This window comes from Castor canadensis, chromosome 7 (genome assembly GCF_047511655.1).
Source record: "Castor canadensis chromosome 7, mCasCan1.hap1v2, whole genome shotgun sequence".
Taxonomy (NCBI): Eukaryota; Metazoa; Chordata; class Mammalia; order Rodentia; family Castoridae; genus Castor; species Castor canadensis.
In genome coordinates, this window is record NC_133392.1 from 41,540,933 (window position 1) to 41,561,120 (window position 20,188).

General features: G+C 35.0%; 1 protein-coding gene across 2 annotated transcripts in view; it reads right to left on the minus strand.

Annotated features, from left to right (window-relative positions):
* Positions 1–13,794: 13,794 nt before the first annotated feature.
* The window catches only part of LOC109701759 (gastric triacylglycerol lipase-like), a 142,799-nt gene continuing 136,405 nt past the window's right edge, over positions 13,795–20,188 (minus strand). For both annotated transcript variants that reach the window (XM_074078829.1, XM_074078830.1), the window contains 4 exons: positions 19,231–19,377; positions 17,528–17,599; positions 17,050–17,121; positions 13,795–14,092 (listed from right to left, as the gene is read on the minus strand). In XM_074078829.1, the coding sequence (XP_073934930.1) occupies positions 13,856–14,092; positions 17,050–17,121; positions 17,528–17,599; positions 19,231–19,377 (528 nt within the window). In that variant the 3' untranslated portion in view covers positions 13,795–13,855. The remainder of the gene's footprint in view (positions 14,093–17,049; positions 17,122–17,527; positions 17,600–19,230; positions 19,378–20,188) is intronic.

A 20,188-nucleotide genomic window follows, 5' to 3' on the forward strand; every position in this document is an offset into this window, starting at 1 on the left:
TTGGATCTCAATTTTTGACCTCTTTTTATTCTGAACATTAATCCTCAATTTAATGAATATCTTGCAAGGATTTTCTCCCATTCAGTAGGTTGTCTCTTCTGTCTGGTAATTGTTTCTTTTGTTGTACAGAAGTTTTTAATTTGATGCAATTACACTTGTCAGTTCTTGCTATTATTTTCTGACCTTTTAAGTGCTATTCAGAAAGTCACTGCCTATGCTTGTTTTTAAAGTGTTTTCCACTAGTAGTTTTAAAGCTTCAGGTGTAGTATTAATGTCTTCTATTCTTTTTGGAATGACTTTTGTACAGGGCAAGAGTTAGAGATCAAGGCACTCATAGCTACAAACTTCCCCAAATTTATGCTAAGTTGGAATTTCAGTTTGATTTGATTCTAGGAATTTAAAAATTGATTTTTTGATGACTCTCTGATCATTCAAAATATATTAATCAATCTCCATGTGTTTTGTGTGTACATGTTTGTATAGTGCCCATACATTCTCTTATAATTTCTAGTATTATTTGATAGATACAAGAAATTATTTCAACTTTTGTATGTGTTAAGGCTTGCTTTAAGTCTAATCTATAGGCTACTGAGAAGTATTTTTATCCTGCAGCTGTTGGATGTAGTACTCTGTATATGTCTGCAAGTCCATTTTATATATGGTGCAGTTTTTTGTCAGAAGTTGATTTTTTTTAGTTTGGATGATCTATCTATTGATAAGAATGGGGTATCAGAATCATCCAGAAGTTGATTTTTTTTTTTAGTTTGAATGATCTATCTATTGATAAGAATGGGGTATCACAATCATCCACTATTATTGTACCTGGACATGTCCAGTAATGTTTGTTTTATGAAAAGGGTTCCAGATAAGTTAACTGCATATATATTTACATTTGTTATATTTTATTGATGAATTATTCATTTTATAAATTTAGATTGGTCTTAATCTTTAATTTCCTCTAATTTTGGCATGAAATTTGCTTATCACATCTGAAAATAGCTAATCCTGCTTGCTTTCACATTCCATTTTCTTAGAATATCATTTTCTGTTCTTGTACCTTCAGTCTCTGTGTGTGTCTTTGCCCATGAGATCAGTTTCTTGCACAAAACAAACAGTTGGATGTTGCTTTTAATACATTCAGTAATTCTGTGACTTTTAGTTGGAGAATAAAGACCATTTGTATTTAGTGCTATTATTGAAAGGAATGTGCTAATTTCTTTTTTATTCATCTTAGAGATTTCCTGGTTTAATGAATTTATAATGCTTGATTATTTTCTACTTTTCATTTCTTTCTCTTTTCTTTTAGTGAGATTTATTATTTCCTGAGCTCTCATAATTGTGTATGTCTTTCTTCCTCTTCTGTGTGAAGTATTTCTTAAAGTATCTTCTACAATTCTGACTTAGTGGTTACAAATTAGTTTATGCATATCACGGAAAGTCATTTTTCTCCTTCAATAGTAAAGCATAGCTTTACTAAATATAGTAGTCAGGGTTTACAGTTGTTTTCTTTCAGAGCTTGAAAAATGTCAGTCCATGCTTTCCTGGACTTTATTTTTTCTGATAAGAAGTCTACTGTTTGCCAAGTAACTTTTTTTCACATGTGCATACATTGTTTGGGCTATTCCTCCCCCTGCCCCCTGCCCCCTGTCCCTTCCGTCTCCCCACAACACCCCTCATTTCCAGGCAGAACCTGTTCTGCCCTTATCTCTAATTTTGTTGAGGAGAAGACATAAGCAATAATAAGAAAGACAAAGCATTTTTGCTATTTGAGATAAGGATAGCTATACAGAGAGATTCCTAGCACTGTTTCCATGTACAAATGTGTTACAACCCAAGTTGATTCATCTCTACCTGACTTTTTCACTGGTTCCTGAACCCCTTCCCATACTGACCTCTGTCACTTTAAGGTTTCTGTATTAGTTCCTCTGAAATGGGGATATCAAACACTTTCCTGGTTTGGGTTTCCTACCTATCCCCATACCTCCTATGTGTGCTCTCCCCTTATCATGTGATCCAAGTCCTACAATATTGCTGTATTTGCCCCAGATCTAAAGTCCACATATGAGGGAGAACATATGATTTTTGGTCTTCTGAGCCTGGCTAACCTCACTCAGAATGGCGTTCTCCAGTTCCATCTATTTACATGCAAATGATAACATTTCATTCTTCTTCATGGCTGAGTAAAATTCCACTGTGTATAAATACCACATTTTCTTAATCCATTCATCAGTAGCGGGGCATCTTGGCTGTTTCTATAACTTAGCTATTGTGAATAGTGCTGCAATAAACATGAGTGTGCAGGTGCCTCTGGAATAGCCTGTATTGCATTCCTTTGGGTATATCCCCAGGAGTAGAATAACTGGATCATATGGGAGATCTATGTTTAGATTTTTAAGAAGACTCCATATTTTTTTCCAGAATGGCTGGACTAGCTTGCATTCACACAAGCAGTGCATGAGGGTTCATTTTTCTCCACATCTTCACCAACACCTATTGTTGGTGTTTTTGATGATGGCTATTCTAATAGGGGTGAGGTGGGATCTTAGTGTGGTTTTGATTTACATTTCCTTTATGGCTAGAGATGGTGAGCCTTTTTTCAAATTTTTTTTGCCATTTGAATTTCTTCTTTTGAGAAATTTCCCATTTCCTTATTGATTCATTGATTTTGAGAGAGTTTAGTTTTTTAAGTTCCCTGTATATTCTGTTTATCAGTCCTTTGTCTGATGTGTAGCTGGCAAATATTTTCTCCCACTCTGTGGGTGGTCTCTTCAATTTAGAGACCATTTCCTTTGTTGTGCAGAAGCTTTTTAATTTTATGAAGTCCCATTTGTCCATCCTTTCTCTTAATTGCTGAACTGCTGGGGTTCTATTGAGGAAGTCCTTGCCTATACTTATTACTTCCAGAGTAATCCCTGGTTTTCCTGTACTAACTTCAGAGTTTCAGGTCTGATATTAAGGTCCTTGATCCATTTTGAGTTGATACTAGTACAGGGTGATAAGCATGGATCTACTTTCAGTTTTTTGCAGACATATAACCAGCAACATTTTTTGAAGAGGCTGTCTTTTCTCCATTATATATTTTTGGCGCCTTTGTCAAAAATAAGATGGGTATAGCTGTGTGGATTCATATCTGGGTCCTCTATTCTGTTCCACTGGTCTTCGTGTCTGTTTTTGTGCCAATACCATGCTGTTTCTACTGCTTTTGCTTTGCAATATAGTTTGAAGTCGGGTATTGTGATACCTCCAGCATTGCTCTTTTTGTTGAGTATTGCCTCGGCTATTCGTGGTCTCCTGTGTTTCCAAATGAATTTTAGGGTAGATTTTTCAATCTCTGTGATGAATGTCATTGGGATTTTGATGGGATTTGTATTAAACATGAAGATTGCTTTTGGTAGTATAGCCATTTTTACTATGTTGATTCTACCAATCCATGATCACGAATGATCTCTCCACCTTCTGTAGTCTTCCTCAATCTCTTTCTTCAGGGGTTTGTAGTTCTCCTTGTAGAGCTCATTCACATCCTTTGTTAAGTTTACTTCTAGGTATTTGATTTTTTTGAGGCTATTGTAAATGGAATTGTTTCCATATATTATTTCTCAGTTTGTTCATTATAGGTATATAAAGAAGTTAATGATTTTTTCAAGCTGATTTTGTATCCTGCCACCTTGCTGTTGCTGTTTATGGTGTCTAGGAGGTTTTGGGTCTTTAAAGTATAGGATCATATTGTCTGAAAATAAGGATATTTTGTCAGTTTCTTTACCTATTTGTATTTCTTTTATTTCTTCTTCTTACCTAATTACTCTGGCTAGGAATTCCAGTACTATGTTGAATAGGAGTAGGGAGAGAGTGGGCACCCTTGTCTCATTCTTGATTTTAGAGGAAATGGTTTCATTTTTTCACCATTAACTATGATGTTGGCTGTAGGTTTATCATACATAGCCTTTACAATGTTGAGGTACTTTCCTTCTATTCCTAGTTTTCTTAGAGCTTTTATCATGAAGTGGCATTTGATCTTGTCAAAATCTTTTTATGCATCTATTGAGATGATAAAGTGGTTTTTGTCTTCGCTTCTATTGATGTGCTGTATTACATTTATAGATTTATGTATGTTGAACCACCCCTACATCCTTGGGATTAATCCAACTTGGTCATGGTGAATGATCTTTCTGATATGTTGTTGGATTTGGTTTGCCATTATTTTATTGAGGATTTTTACATCAATGTACACTAAGGAAATTGGCCTATAGTTCTCCTTTTTGTAGGTATCTTTGTCTGGTTTTGGGATGAGAGTAATATTGGTTTCGTAAAATGACTTAGGCAGTGTTCATTCTCTTTCTATTTCATAGAACAGTTTGAGGAGGGTTGGCATTTGTTCTGCTTTAAACATCTGATAGAATTCAGCAGAGAATCCATGAGGCCTTGGACTTTTCTTTTTTGGGGGACTCTTTCTTGCTGCTTCAATTTCATTTTGTGTTGTAGATCTATTCAGGTGATTAATATCCTCTTGGTTCAATTTTGGATGGTCATAAGTATCTAGAAACTTCTCCATTTCTTCAAGATTTTCAAATTTATTAGAATATAGTTTCTCAAAGTAGTCTCAGATGATTTCCTGGATTTCCATGGTGTTAGTTGTTATCTTTTTTTTGCATTTCTGATTTTACTGATTTGGGTTTCTTCTCTCCTCATTTTAGTCAAGTTTGCCAAGGGTCTGTCAATCTTTCATTTTTTCAAAGAACCAGCTTTTTATGTCATTGATTTTTTTGTATTTTTTTTTGTTTCTATTTCATGGATTTTGGCCCTTATTTTTATTATTTCTCTCCTTCTGCTTGTTTTGGGATTTGCTTGTTCTTGTTTTTCTAGGAGTTTGAGATGAAGCATTAAGTCATTGATTTGAGATCGTTCTGTACTTTTAATATATGTAATCATGGCTATAAATTTTCCTCTCAGGAAAGCCTTTGCTGTGTCCCATAGGTTCTGGTAGGTCCTGTTTTCATTTTCATTAACTTCCAGGAAACTTTGAATTTCCTCGTTTCATCAATGACCCGTTGATCATTGAGCAACGTGTTGTTCAGCTTCCAACTGTTTGCATCTTTTTTACTGTTGTTTTTGTTGTTGAGTTCTAGTTTTAATGCATTGTGATCAGGTAGAATGCATGACATTATTTCTGTTTTCTTATATTTGCTAAGGCTTGCTTTGTGCCCTAAGGTATGATCAATTGTGGAGAAGATTCCATGGGCTGCTGAAAATAGTGTAAATTGTGCAGAAGTTGGATGAAATATTCTGTAGACATCAGCTAGGTCCATTTTATCTATGGTGTGGTTTAGTTCTGGGATTTCTTTATTGATTTTTTTGTTTGGATGACCTATCTATTGGTGACAGGGGCTAGTAAAGTCTCCCAATACCACTGTGTTGCAGTCTATATATGATTTTAGGTCCTTCTGAGTATGTTTGATGAAATTGGGTGCATTGATGTTGTGTGCACATAGTTTGATAATTTTTATTTCCTTTTGGTGTATTTCCCCTTTTATTAGTGTGTAGTGTCCTTCTTTATCTCATTTGATCAACATAAATTTGAGGTTTACTTTGTCTGAGATAATTATTACTACTCCTGTCTGTTTTCAGGGGCTGTTGACTTGGTAAATCTTCTTCCAGCCTTTCACCCTAAGCCAGTGCTGGTTTCTGTCAATGAGATGGGTCTCCTGTAAACAACAGATCGTTGGATCTTCCTTTTTAATCCAGTTTGCCAAATGGTGTCTTTTGATGGGAGAGTTAATTCCATTAACATTCAGTGTTAGTATTGATAGGTATGTGGTGATTCCTGTCATTTAGTTGTTTTTGTTGTTTAAGGGTTTGATTGTGTGCAGCTGAATCAATGCTACTCTCTACTTTCTTGTCTTTTCTTCTCCTGTGGTTTGGTACTGCGTGTCCTTTCATGGTTTTGTTTGCTTTCATTTTCTGTGTGCAGAATTCCTTAAAGAATGTTTTGTAGTGTTGGCTTGGTGGTCATACATTGTTTTTGTTATTGTTTATCACAGAATACTTTTATTGCTCCATCTACTTTGAATGATAGTTTTGCTGGGTAGAGTATCCTAGGGTTGAAGTAATTATCATTCAGTGTCCAGAATACCTCACTCCATGCTCTTCTTGCTTTTAAGGTTTCCGTTGAGAAATCTGCTGTGATTTTGATGGATTTACTTTGTATGTTATTTGTTTTTTCTCTTTTACAACCTTCAATATTCTTTCTCTATTCTCTGTGCTTGTTGTTTTAATGATAATATGTTGTGGGGTATTTCTATTTTGGTCAAGTCTGTCTGGTGTCCTGGATGCTTCCTGTACCTGAATGGGCATAGTTTTCTCTAGATTTGGGAAATTTTCTGTTATTATTTTGTTGAATATATTATGAATTCCTTTTGCTTTCACCTCTTCTCCTTCCTCAATGCCCATGTCTTTTGATGGAGTTGGTGAGTTCTTGCATATTCCTTTCATAGGTCTTGAGTTGTTTGACTAATAGCTCTTCAGTTTTTCCTTGAATTTCCATTTTATCTTCAAGTTCTGAGATTCTGTCTTCTGCTTGTTCTAGTCTACTGGAGTAGCCTTCCTTTGTGTTTTGGGTTTCTGTTTTCTTCTTTTTCTGAGGTTTTCCGTGTCATGGGTCACTTCTTCTTTAATATTGTCTATTTTTTTCTTTAATTCATTTATCTCCCTATTTATAGTGTTCTCTGTTTCACTTTGGTGTTTATTTAAGGCTCCTATGATTTCATTTACTTGTTCCTGTGTCTCTCTTATTCTTTATTTTTAGTGTCTTTAAATTTCTTGAGTGCATCTTGTATATTTTGGTTTACCATGTTGAGTATCATCTCCATGTAATCTCAGTGATTACTTGCAGGATTTCTTCTTTAAAGGTGTTCTTGTGGACATCGTTGGGTTCCTTGGCATTTTTTATCTTTGTTTTGTTGGGGTCTGGAACTGGGTATCTGTTTTCTTCATTTTCCTCTGAATCTTGTATTAAAGTATTTTTGAGTGGAGATTGGTTTCCATCCCATTTTCTTCTTCCCATTGCTCCACTTGGTACTGTGCAACTATGTTCTAGATAGGCTAGTTGGTGGTTTAAGTAACCTGTTTTCTTTCCTTTGGTTAAATTTTGTTTTGTGGCTGTATTGGATTTTTAGCTTATTGTGCATGTGCTGTTTCTGTCCCTGGTTTGGGTGTAATTTAGTTTTAAATAATTTACAGTGATAAAACAAAACAACAACAAAAACCCAAAAAACAACCAAAACAAACATAAACCCAAAGAAATGAATGGAGAGAGATGAGCTAATAAACAAGAAACAAACAAACAAAAACTCCAGGTTCAGGATCAATTGAATTTCAGTCTTACTTTAAGCTCTGGTGTTACTCCTCCAGTATCCAGTCCTGGTGTTGATATTTAAGCAGAACCTCTGTCTTAGTCTTGCCATGTGGTTGGCCTGTGGGTTGTGTTTTGTTTTTTGGTTTTTTTTTCTTCTGTCTTTCAAAAGCTGCTGCTTGGTCAGCTTCTCCTGCAGTGAGGTGTGGCAGCTCTGCAGTCTACTAGTTGTCCTGCTTTGGAGTTGGCTTAACTCTGTGCTTGTTTACTAGGGACTTGTGACTTTGCCTCGCCCCCTTTCCCTGGGGCAAGGGCAAGGTCAGTGATCAGTCAGCTGGCTGCCACTGTCAGTCTGTTGTGATGGTTCACTGTTTGTTCCTAAATGCTGCAGAGCCATCTGAAAGTGGGTGCCCATGGTCTGAGCCCTGTAGTCCTCTGCCTTTGCTCCTTCCCTACTTTAGGCAGCAGCCTATCACCCACCTGCTGGTGGCCTTCCTGCCATTTGTTTACTGATGGTTTGTGTGAGTTAGTCTCCTTGTCTTGTCCCTCTCCCCTTTTCTGGTGAGCTTTCAGTAACCCTTACCCCCTCTTCTGTGTGCTAGTTTTCAGTTCTGTTGTTTATTCAGTTTTTTTTTTTTTTGCAGGGGAAGGATCAGTCTGTGCAGGGGGCTTGTGCTCGTTTATCCCAGGGGTGACTGAGGGATACTGCATGATGCTTGTCTCTCACCTGTTTGGTCTGCCAAAGGTCAGAGACGTGGAGGTGGCAGCCCACCTGTTCTGTCAGTGTATCGTGGTGTGGAGAAGCCTTCCTGGGCTAGGGGTTCAGGGAGCCACGGTTTTGACTCTCCTTGGTGCTTCACCTCCACCAAGTGAGGCTCCAGCATCTCAGCAAGGTCCCTGATTCACGGAGCTCACTCTGTCTGCATCTGTGACCCAGTTGCCATTTTGGATCTGCACTACTCTCTTGTAGCTTTCTGTTGAGTTTTATTTTGATTTACTGTGATTTCATTTCTAAGATTTTTTTTTTCAAAATCTCTTTCTCTTTACTTAATTTCTTTTACAGGTTATACAAGTAATTGGCTTCATCATCCAAGTACTGAATTGATTTCTTTACTTCAGTCATCTGTTTATTTGAATTCTCTTTAAATGATTATTATTTTAAAAACTAGACTTTTCAATTCTTTGTCCAGCATTTTGACCATTTTAATACATTTGGATTCAGTTGTTGAAGAGTTATGAACTTTTGGAGAAGTCAAGTTGTTTATTTTTCCATATTTCTTGCATTTCTATGTTATGCTTTGTGCATCTGCTGAAATGGATCTCTCTGCCAGTTTTATATGAAGATCTGTTTAATGAGCAGACTTTTCTTGAGGGTTTGGTTCTCAGTACCACTCAGAGAAGAGAAAGCAAATAGTTGTAACAAACCACAATTCCAAATAAAGCAGGTACTGAAATACAATAAAAAACAATTTAAAAAACTTCTATACTACCAATAGTCATAGAAAAGGGGCAAAAATGATGTTGAATAAAGTGGAAAGTTAAAATGAATGTAAAGATGATTTTTAAAAAGAATGAAATTATGGAAGGTGCAGGGAAAGTAAAACAAGAATGAAATTATGGAAGGTGTAGGGAAAGTAAAACAAGATTAGGTTAAAGAAAAGAAAAATAAAGTATTAAAAATGAAAGAGAAATGAGTAAGAGATTAAAATTCTGATTACAAAGTAAAGAAAAATACATCAATAAAATTATAAAGAAGAAAAAGAAAGAAATGCATAAAAGATTTTTTAAAGTAAAATAAAATCAGTACTAAAATAGTAAATGAAAAAGTGAAAAAATAAAACTTGGAGAAGCTTCTTTTCAGGTCCTTTAATATCAGAATCTGCCAGGTCTTAGTGAGAGTTAGCAGTCATTTGTGGAGTCCACTGCTGTTCCTCTGTGTTCCCACTGCACATATTGGTGCTGAATGCAGTCTAAGAGCTGGGCTGTTCAGGTTATGTTGTCAGTCTCAGGTCTGCATTCACTTTTAAAGTTTCTTTTTTTTCCAAACTGGAAGTCACTGCTGGTCCCAATGAGCTTTGTGGCCTGTGGACTGGGTGGGTTCCCACTCACTCCAGAGGCTCCCTTGTTTGTTCTCCCAAGAGCAGAAAACTTCCAAGCCTTGCTGTGTCTTACAAGTACATGTAAGAGTGGAAGAAACAGAACACTGAGCTCTGTATTGGAGAGGAAGCACTGAGGGAACCAATGACTCTCTCTGTAAGTTTCAATGCTTTCATACACCACCATGTAGGCTCCATAATTTTCCATGTTGAGGTTAACATACTCAGTAAAATAAGCACAATAACCATCTATTGATTAAATAGACTAAGTGCTCCTGGACGGAGAAAAATTAGTCTCTTAATCTACCTTACCCTCTAGTGGTGAATGTAGGTAACTGCATAGTTCTTACAAAATTTTCTGGTTAAAATAGATTATAGAGAGGAAAATGCCACTTTAAATAACTAAGTTTTTTTTTTTTTTTTGTCACAGAACTATTGGTTGCATTTCCCTATCTGGCCACTTATGAAATTAATTTTATTAAAGTTAAATTTTATATTCATAAAAAACAAAACACTGCTAGATTTGCAGTAGCTCTGATATTACACAATGCATATTTCCTTATTAATGACATATATTTCTGGACCTGTGTATATAATTTGAAGGACTTGTTCACTTAAACTAAATTTTGTCTTCCAAAGTCTTTTACTGCTGAATAAACTAATATGTGATATAATAATATGTGACAGTAGATGAAAAAATAAAATAAAGAAAAAGACAGTCAGCACTGTATTAGCAATACCTGACATCTGTGCTTTGATCAGTATATGTCGTGGCTGTAGTCTGGAATGTCATTGCTGTCACCATTAGGCACAGGGCCATTATAATGGTTACAATGGTTACAAATTCTCAGTACCACTCAGAGAAGAGAAAGCAAATAGTTGTAACAAACCACAATTCCAAATAAAGCAGATACTGAAATACAATAAAAAACGATTAAAGACAACTTCTATACTAACATTGGAAGCAGAGTTTTTTCTCTGATTATGTCATCTGTCTCCTTCCTTGTTTCTTCTCAGGATAAACTGGTACAGATTATAGTTAAGATTTGTCTTCATATAACACCTAGGAACTCAGCTATCCAGCAGTGTGTTGCATATTATGTCATAAAATTTTCAGCATCGTTCTCATTTCCACCCTTGGATAGCTCTAGAAATGTTTAATTTGTCAATATAACAGAACTATTCACATCAAGCTTATACAGCAGCAAGAGTATTTTGAATAAGAGATGTAGACGCCTGCTGAGGGGAGAAATATGGTCCAGAAATATTTATTGTGACAAGTGGATCCTTATCTTCTTTTTGAAAATGTGTTAGATCAAGTGAAGGAATACAATATTGAAATATTTAAGTCAAGCTAGTTAACTTACTTTTCTCTCAAACACTTATTTTATGATGAAAATATTTGAAATTTACTCTGCTGGCAACTTTGAAACATAAAATACTAATTAGCTATTAATAACTATTCTTAGCTATATTCACCACTCTATGTCACCATTTTCTAACTCCTAATGAACTATTGAATCTGGGTATTATAAAGCAATAGATTCTTAAAACCTAAAAAACAGCCAGCTAGTTTTTGTTAGCCTCCTTATGAAGAAATTTAAAAAAAACAACAACTGTGTGGTTCTTAACTGGGAAGACTGGGCAATTTTGTCCCTCAAGCCATATGGGCAATGTTAGGGGACATACTTGTTGATCATATGTGAGTGCTAACTGGCATTTTTGAAGGTAGAGTTCAGAGGTGCGGCTAACCATCCCACAATACCCACTACCCAGAACAGCCACACAAGAAAAAATTGTGTGGTCTAAAATGTTAAGAATGTTGAAGCTAAGAAACTCTTGAGTTCCAAGAAGAGAATGATAGGTGACTATAAAGGATGACAATCAGCAAATCTCAATGATATGAAACTACAACATGAAAGGTATAATTTCTTCAAAACAACAACAAAAATGTAGGGGGGTGGGAGAGAAATAGAGAAAGAGAAAAGAGAGCTATATATCTAAAAGAGACAACAGACAAACCAATCAATAGAAGATATGGACCTTACTTGTGTTCCAATTTAAGAATACTGATATTTATGAGGCAATTGAGTATTTGAAAAATGACTGAAAGTTTAATATTAGGGAAGTTTTGGATATGATATTGTTGTATTATGTCAAAAAAGAGAGCTTATATTTTAGAAATCCATACTGAAATATGCATGGATTAACTACGTTATGTTTTAGGTTTGTTTCATATTATTATGGGCCGAGGGGGTTGTTTAGTGGTACAGGTGAAATATCATTGGCTATTTCACCTATGATAATACCTGAAAATGATTAATGAATGTAAGGGTTTATTAAACTACCCTTTCTAACATTGAAAATAGTTAAAGCTTTCTACTAAAAAGGAGAATTAGTGTATGAAGCTGACTACAAAATCTTGGTGCCTGGAAGAACTTCATTTGCTTGTCATCTATCAGCTCTGAAAAGTGGGAATGATGATTTTAGGGTTGAAATTATTAATCTTTGTGTGCTTGTAAGTTACACAAGGGATGATTATGGAAGGCAGATGGAAATAAACTGATGTGTTCACCATTCAGATTAACAAATAAGAGATTTTAGCAGAACTTCTGTGCCAGCAAATAAAATGGCATTTACTTGTGTTCTAAGAGCAAAGCCAAACTGCCCATATTTGGTGAATACAGTCCAAAAGAAAAAGGAGGTTGGGTGGAAAAGCACAAGAAACGTCTGAGTCCTTAATTGGTTATGCAATTACAAATATTTGTCACTAACTAGTCACTGAGATCTGCATGCCACTTTAGTGGAAGCTGACAACAATGTTCACTGAAATATTAAAGGTCCCTAAATAATCTCTTGGCAAATTTTGTTTTCCAGCTTAAACATAAAGGAGAGAGTTTAAAGCACCTTTCCTAGCAAAGGTGACAACATAATAAAACTTAATGGATTTTTGCGAATACTTTCTATGTTCTGTACATTACACTGGGGGGGACACTTTCCTTATCTCATTTGTATTTTGTATGCTACCCTATCATAAGAATCAAAAAGCTTAAATGCCTAAATATGAGGTCACAATATTGAGTGTGTTAATAAAATCTCTGAGGTAAGACTGTGTTTTCTGGAATTTTTGGAAGTTTGGTTGTGTGTTCTGGTTTATATATATCAGTGGAGATGTTTCTGGATCCTCTGCTTACTAGGACAGCAGCAGTGATTTCAAAAACAGTTTGAATTAGTTAAGTGACTATTTTGTGGTTGAGGTCCAAGGAAATGAAGGCAGAATGATGACAGTAATGGTAGAGCACACTGCTTACTTCCCAACTTTCTGAATCAAGGTTGGAGTTTTCTCTTGCCTCCCAACCTATGCTCAATATAGTTTGTATCTCATTTTGTCTTCTCAAGGGATTAAGAAGCAAAAGAGCAAGTGACACCTCCACCATGCAGGTGGAGAGATTGAGTTTCATGATAGTAACAATTGTCAATGGAAATTGAAAGCAATTTACTCAGGAGGAAGCATATATAATAAAAATCAACATTCAACACCAGCCCAGTATTGATGGCCCCTAATTTAAATTGAGTCTAGAAGAAAATTTTGAGAAGATCCAAAGAGAAATTTCATATCCCGAGGAATTCATTCTCTCAAGTGATTCTAGATAAATTTCCAAATGAAAAGTTGAATTTCTTTAAATTTAAATACTTATAATCTGTTGTTGTGGGATGGAATACTCTATACATGTCTGTTAAGTCCATTTCACCCATGGTATTGTTTAGTTCTAGGATATCTTTGTTAATTTTTTGTCTGGATGTTCTGTTTGGTGATGAGTGTGGAATGTTGAGATCTCTTACTATTATTGTATCTGAACCTCTCTGTGCCTTTATGCTCAGAAGTGTTTGTTTTATGATCTTGGGGGCACTGATGTTTGGTGTATATTAAAGCATGATATATACATGTCTGAAATATCAAAACTTCCTTGGACAATTATCATATCCTTAAAAGATAAAGGACAGGAAAGTAAAATAGATCCTGTTCAGGGGTGGTTACCAGTGGGGGTAGGCTGAGCAGAGAGAATAGGACAGTGAATATGGTGGATGCATTTGTAAAAAAATAGAACAATGAAAATTTTTTTGTAATTTCTCTAAGACAGGGTAGAAGAAGATGAAGGAGGGGGTAAATGTAATTAAGATATTTTGCAAGCGCATATGAAAATACCACAATGTATTCTCCCCTTTACAACTATTACATGCGAGTAAAAAAATAAATAAAAAATCAAAATAGAAATGGGAAATTTTTGATGCTAATATATTTCTAAAGTCAAAATTATAGAAAGAAACATTTCATTTTAAACATTGCAGAAAACTGAATATGAGAGTAGAAAGTATTTTGGAAAAATAAGCAGCTAATTTTTAAAATCTGAAGCTACATATTTTTTTCTGCCAGCATAGAAACAATTTCATCATAAACTTCTTGTGGGGCATTCATTGCCCAGATAAAGTCCAAGTGATTGTAAGGAAGAACTTCCTTATGGTAAATGAGATTAGTCAGTTTGGGAAGTAACATGTTAACATCTTTGGGGTCAGCCAACGAATCTTGGCCACCATTCCACACTGCAATTGGCACATCCATGGCTGTCACATTGTAGTAGGGAGGTGTGCTCTAAAAAACACAAGAAAAAAGAGAAAGAAGCAGAGTTTAGATGAACATACTTTAAACCCAGTATTTATTATTTGCATGATTGTGAAGCATTAAGTGACTTCATTTTTTAAATATATATATAATATATATATCTCAATGAAACTCCCTGTATAACCATCATAAACAAACAAAAATGACTTTTTAATTTTATTAGCATATAATAGTTACAGGGAGTACATTGTGATATTTACATTTGTGCATATAATATATCTCAGTTAGACAAAACTCTTTTTTAAAAAAATGAAAAACAGAAAGGTAAAACATGTCCTGTCTGGAGGTTTGTACCAGTGGGAGAGGGGAAGGCATAAGGAAAGGGTGAAGGAGGGCAAATATTTACAAGTACTACTATGCATTCATGTGTGAAAATGGAACAATGAAAGCTGTTGAAGCTATTCTAAGAAGCGGGGGAGGGAGAATAAAGGAGAAAGATGGAGGGGATGAATCTAAGATGTATTTTAAGCAATTTTGTATATGTCACAATATACTCCCAGTACAACTATAATATGCTAAAAAGTTTTTAAAAATTCCAAGGATGATTGTTCCAAGTGACCTTTACCTGCAAAGCAAAATGAATGCAATGTGTTTTGGTTCAGTGCTTCTCAAACTTTAGTGAAACTGTGAATCACCAGGGGATGTGGTTAAAATGAAAGCTAATTCAGTAGATGTGGGGGAAGAGCCTGAGTTTCTGCATTCATAGCTAATGCTGATGCTGCTGATTCTAAACCATGATCTTAATCGCAAGAGTTTACATGACAATTCTTATCAATTAAAAAATTAGGTGAGCTGGTGGAGTGGCTTAAGCAGTAAGAGTGCCTGCCTAGCAAGTGTGAGGCCCTGAGTTCAAATCCCAGCACTACCAAAAAGAAAAAAATAATAAAAATTAGATTTAAGCTCAGATAGAACCAAGGAGATTTCAGTAGATTCTAACCATTGTAGACTGTCTCTACTACTCTGAAGAATGATATATTAAAAATGTCCTGAGTGATTTAATTTGACTTTGTATTGACTTCCCAGTGTGGTCAGTTAGTAGGTCCTTAACTGGTTCTGTTAAGCAGCTATGCAGTTATATTTTTGAATAATTACGTACTTTTACTAAATATAACTTCAGTTCTTCTAAATGTATCATTAGTGGCATTTTCCATTTCTAGAAAATCACCATTAACTCATAGATTTTATGGAGATTTGAAAAGCAGGAAGAACATGTGAATCACCTCTAATTTTTCTCACACTCTAGAGAGAATTTTGTTAGTTTTTCTTTTAGGTCAGACATTCAATAATACTAATTCAATATATTAAAAGATTCTCTATTCTCATCTTGTAAAAGAGCTAACTTGCCATAACAAAACATTTTATCATATACAATATGCCTACTGCTATAATACTTTCTATTAGATAGGCCTAGATATTAAAGAAAAAAGGGAAGTGTGAGGATTACATATAATTGTAAATCCATTTTCTTTTGCTTATACTCCATTGTTCAAAGTTTCCTATATGCTAAATTGGCTCTTAAATTGGTAGCACTACTTTTTTTTTAAATTAATTTATTATTTTATTTTATTATTCATTTGTGCATACAAAGCTTGGGTCATTTCTCCCCCCTGCCCCCACCCCCTCCCTTACCACCCACTCCGCCCCCTCCCTCCCCCCCCACCCCCTCAATACCCAGCAGAAACTATTTTGCCCTTATTTCTAATTTTGTTGTAGAGAGAGTATAAGCCATAATAGGAAGGAACAAGGGTTTTGCTGGTTGACATAAGGATAGCTAGGTAGCACTACTTCAATATCACTTCAGATCTGAAGTGATACTGACTTGGATGGAAGGAGGGTGGACTCGGGGATTAGGTGTTCCAGATCTTGCTTGACCTTCTAAGGTGAAGTCTTCTGGTTTACAGCATTAGAGTACAGTAGAGAGGTTCATTCAAACCAAGCATGTGCTTCTGGGGTTTAACAAGGTTATGGGCAGAGAAAATGTGATTTCAACAAAGTTTGATCTGATAGTGTTCTGAAAACCTCTTTAAAGACATAATACATGTGAAATAAAGGGGAAGGGGAGCTCCTCTAAATAGCATATTATTGTGCAAACATATAAATTCCTTCTAAATTTTGGAATCATGGAAACAGAATAAAATTAGTAGAATTGTTCACCTACTACTTGAGGGAAAAATTGAGAAAAAAAGAAGAAGAGAAAGTTACAAAATAATGTAGGATATTTCTCTTATTTAAAATTAGCAGGTGATACACTGAGAGTTTATGCTGAGCTAAGTAAAAGGTTTTAGATATTATCCTACTAAATCCAGTCAATAACACCCTAAGCCTGGGTAGAAAAATGCAGAAGTTATTGCACAAACTTATGTTTACTACTGATAATATGAATTCCAAAGTCTGGATTTTCTGTATGACAGTAAGCATGAGGACTATTCAATGTGTCTGCCTAGGCCACATGGCCTCTGCATTTTAAAACCTATGTCCAGACTTCACCTACTAGCATACTGTTCTTTTCTTCTATGTGGACATCTGTACCTATGAAATTAGTCCTCTGGCTATCAAAAAAGGAGAGAGTATTGACTAAGAAAACCAGAGATTCCTGCTATATTTCACCTATGGTTAGAATGATTAGTTCATTACATCATTCGGTGTACTTCAGAATGGAGAGATCCGTGTGCTGGAGAACTGGGTTCCACTGGTGCAATGAGGGTGTTGCTGAGTTCTGCAAAGCTTCTCACATGTGGGAGTGCTCTACTTTGAGGATGGGTTGAATGAACTACAGCCAATGGAGCATGAGTGCATAGACATGTGAGACAATGAGAGATATCAAAATTTCTCTGAGAAATAGATACACTGATATAACAATTTCTTGCTTAACTTTTTATACACTTTGCCTTTCAAAATGTGAATAATTTCAATTTTAAGATGCTTACCTGATTATAGTGCAAATTGTTCAGATATGGGCTTCCCCAATCAAAAGCTTGAAATTTCCCAGACCTACCAGCCTGTTGTTGAGAGGTTAAAAACACAGAAAGATAATCATCCTTACTATGTGAAAAATAAAATTCAAACATTTCCAAGTAGTTTATTTTTAACTTAATTATTAAAATCATTTTCCTATTCCAAAAGAATTATCAATTGTTAGTTAAGGTATTTGTGCAACTTAAATGCAGTTTGCTTGCTTATATATTTTTCTATCACAGCCAGTCATAAAAATAATTCATTTCTCTGCTACCTAAAGCACCTGTTTTCATAAGATTTTCATTTATATGGATTGATAGTATTTTCATATGGTAGCCATATACCAGAAAACTTACCAGCCAGGAACATAATGTTTTAAGAGTATACTTTAGATAAAATGCAAGGATTCAGACCTATCAAATAAGATTTAATAGTCTGGAGTATTGATACCTGGGCCCAGTGGAGGATATCTTGAACGGAAGTTCCTGCTGGATTATGTGCTAGATACACATCGAAGCGACTCTAAAAATCAAACACACAAACACATTCACATATTCAGTTTCTGAAAAACAAAACAAAACAGGAAGACCTAAGCTTTCTGATTCAGGTAAAGTGTTTCAGGGCGGCTTTCACTGAAAGGATATGAATGACATTGTGGTGTATCACCTGTAGCCACTAAATGAAGGGAGCTCATTATCTCCATCTCTCAAAGTGTAAATTGAGATTGAAAGAAGTTTAAAGCAATGTCCAATATCTGAGACATAGTCATAGTGTAAACCAGAGACTTTAATCTACAGTCTCTGAATCTAAACTCCCACCATTTTTTATTCTTCTCTACCCAGTGTGAGAGTGTAGTAAATTAAATATTAATACACAGGCCTCTTGCTTTGCAGATCTTTAATATATATGATAGTATGTATACTACCTAAGGTATAGTATATATATTATATATACATATATATGTGTGTTCATAATATATGTGTTCATCACATATATTTTCAATTGTGCTACTCTATAAGGGTCCTAATCCACCTATTTAAACCAATGTTAGCAAACTGAGGTTCCCTCCCCAGATTTCATAGGCCAGATCATACTGGATCTTAGACTGTGTACAAAGACAAATAAAGTGACTATATTCAGAGGGGACTGAAGACTTTCTTCATAAGTATCATGCAGAAGACAAGAGCGTCTTTGTTGCATCTCTGTTTTGCAACAGATATTTCTCTGATATATACACATGTATGTATATATCCATAGAGATGATGCCCAGAATTAAACATGACAACTGAATCTCTTTGATCTGCATAAACCAGGAGCCATACCTGTCGTTTTTCACCACTGTGTTCCCAATGACTACAATGATTTGTAGAATTATACTACCTTATCAATGAACTTGATTTTCTTAGGTGTTTAAAAATATAAGCCAAACAATTTCTAATAAGATAGCTGACTATGTATAACAGTAATATCAACACTTATGTGATATTATGTGCCATATGTTTTGTACTGTATATCTTACATATGTTAGCTAATTTGAGCTTCACAATAATAATAAATTTTGTGGATGAGGAAACCAAGAAATAGAAGTTTAAGTCAGTTCCAACGGTGATTTAAATGCAGGTTGACCCAATTCTATGCATTTAACTATACTTTCTCACATAAGTTTTAAAATGCCAATGCAATGCAAAATAAATAAAAATGCAGATCAAGAATAAGAGCAAGGTTTTACATAAATAGTTGCTGTAAAATATATTTTAAAAAATTTATAGGAATAACTAGAAGCACTGAAATATTTATCAGAACATTTACTCAATGCCTAGACATTTTCCCTACAGAAAAGCCTGCTCAAATATATGATTCACTTTCTTCCTTCTCAGAATTTAAAGGCCATGCAAATTATTTAGGTGGTCATAAGTGAGTATTGAGTTTGTTTTGCTTTTTATGCATGCTATTTATTTATTTTAGAGGAAATCAAAGTGATGAAAGGGAGCAGCAAACAAAATTGGAATGGAGCAGTGCCTCATGATTTATCAGGATATCATGGGCAAAATTCTGAAGTTATTCTGAGTTCTTATAAAGTACCATCTTAAGTGATGATGAAAAAATCAAAGATTCCTAAAAATACTCAGAATAGAAATATCAATTATACAAACCGTGTTAAAGTTCTTACTGTCGAATCCACACATGATGAATAAGGCATTGCTGCACAGGCGATCCATCAGCTCACGGGAGCACACTTCAGCGCCAAGAAATTGATAAAAGTAGTTGTGTGGGAGGAACATTTTGTCACCGAATATAGTCTGAAAATGAAAGCATCATTAGATCATTGCAATAATCAAGCGGCAAAAAAAAAAAAAGACTCACTGAGTTTTGAATCTACTTATACAGATGTGATTAAGCTGATGTTTTCCTATTTCTGATATGCTGTTTTGGAAATTTCTAATTCTCTCAATTAGTTTCCAGAATGAAGTTGTGTATTAGAAAACACTACAAATACTGGGTACCTATTATTACATTGCGAACTGTACTGGCTGTTGAGGGGAAGTAGAAGGCACAATGAATAACAATCTAGAAACAATATGGAAGATTGTTATAGTTACATTCCAACAGGTGCAATTTTAGCAATAAATTTTGAGCAGATCAGGAAGGAGAAAGAGTGGTTCTGAGCCATATTTTCTACAAAACCTTTAGAGCTTTGTCTCAATTATTTTGAGGAAGGCAGACACTTTTAATTCATTTTATACATGAGAAACTAAGTTAACAGTCAGCATCTAATTAAGAGTAATTAAATGCTAATTTGAATTAGAGTATTCCTAGTATCCTAACACAAACCTCTGATGTAAGATCTGAATACTTTTTTCTTTTAAAATCACTTCCTCCCTTGCTGTTAGAAAATCTGAGTATGGTAGGAAATAGGTTCTGAATCAATGCATCAGTAAATACAAGTGGAGTCATTACATTTTAGATTTTGAATAAAACGCTCATAAAATGTAGTGTAACTTTAGGGAAAGTCTCCTTGACTTTAAACATACACATTAACACAGAGTAAAAGGAACTGAATGTTGTAAAGCCATAGTAAGATATGGTATTATTACACTTTATAACCTGAGG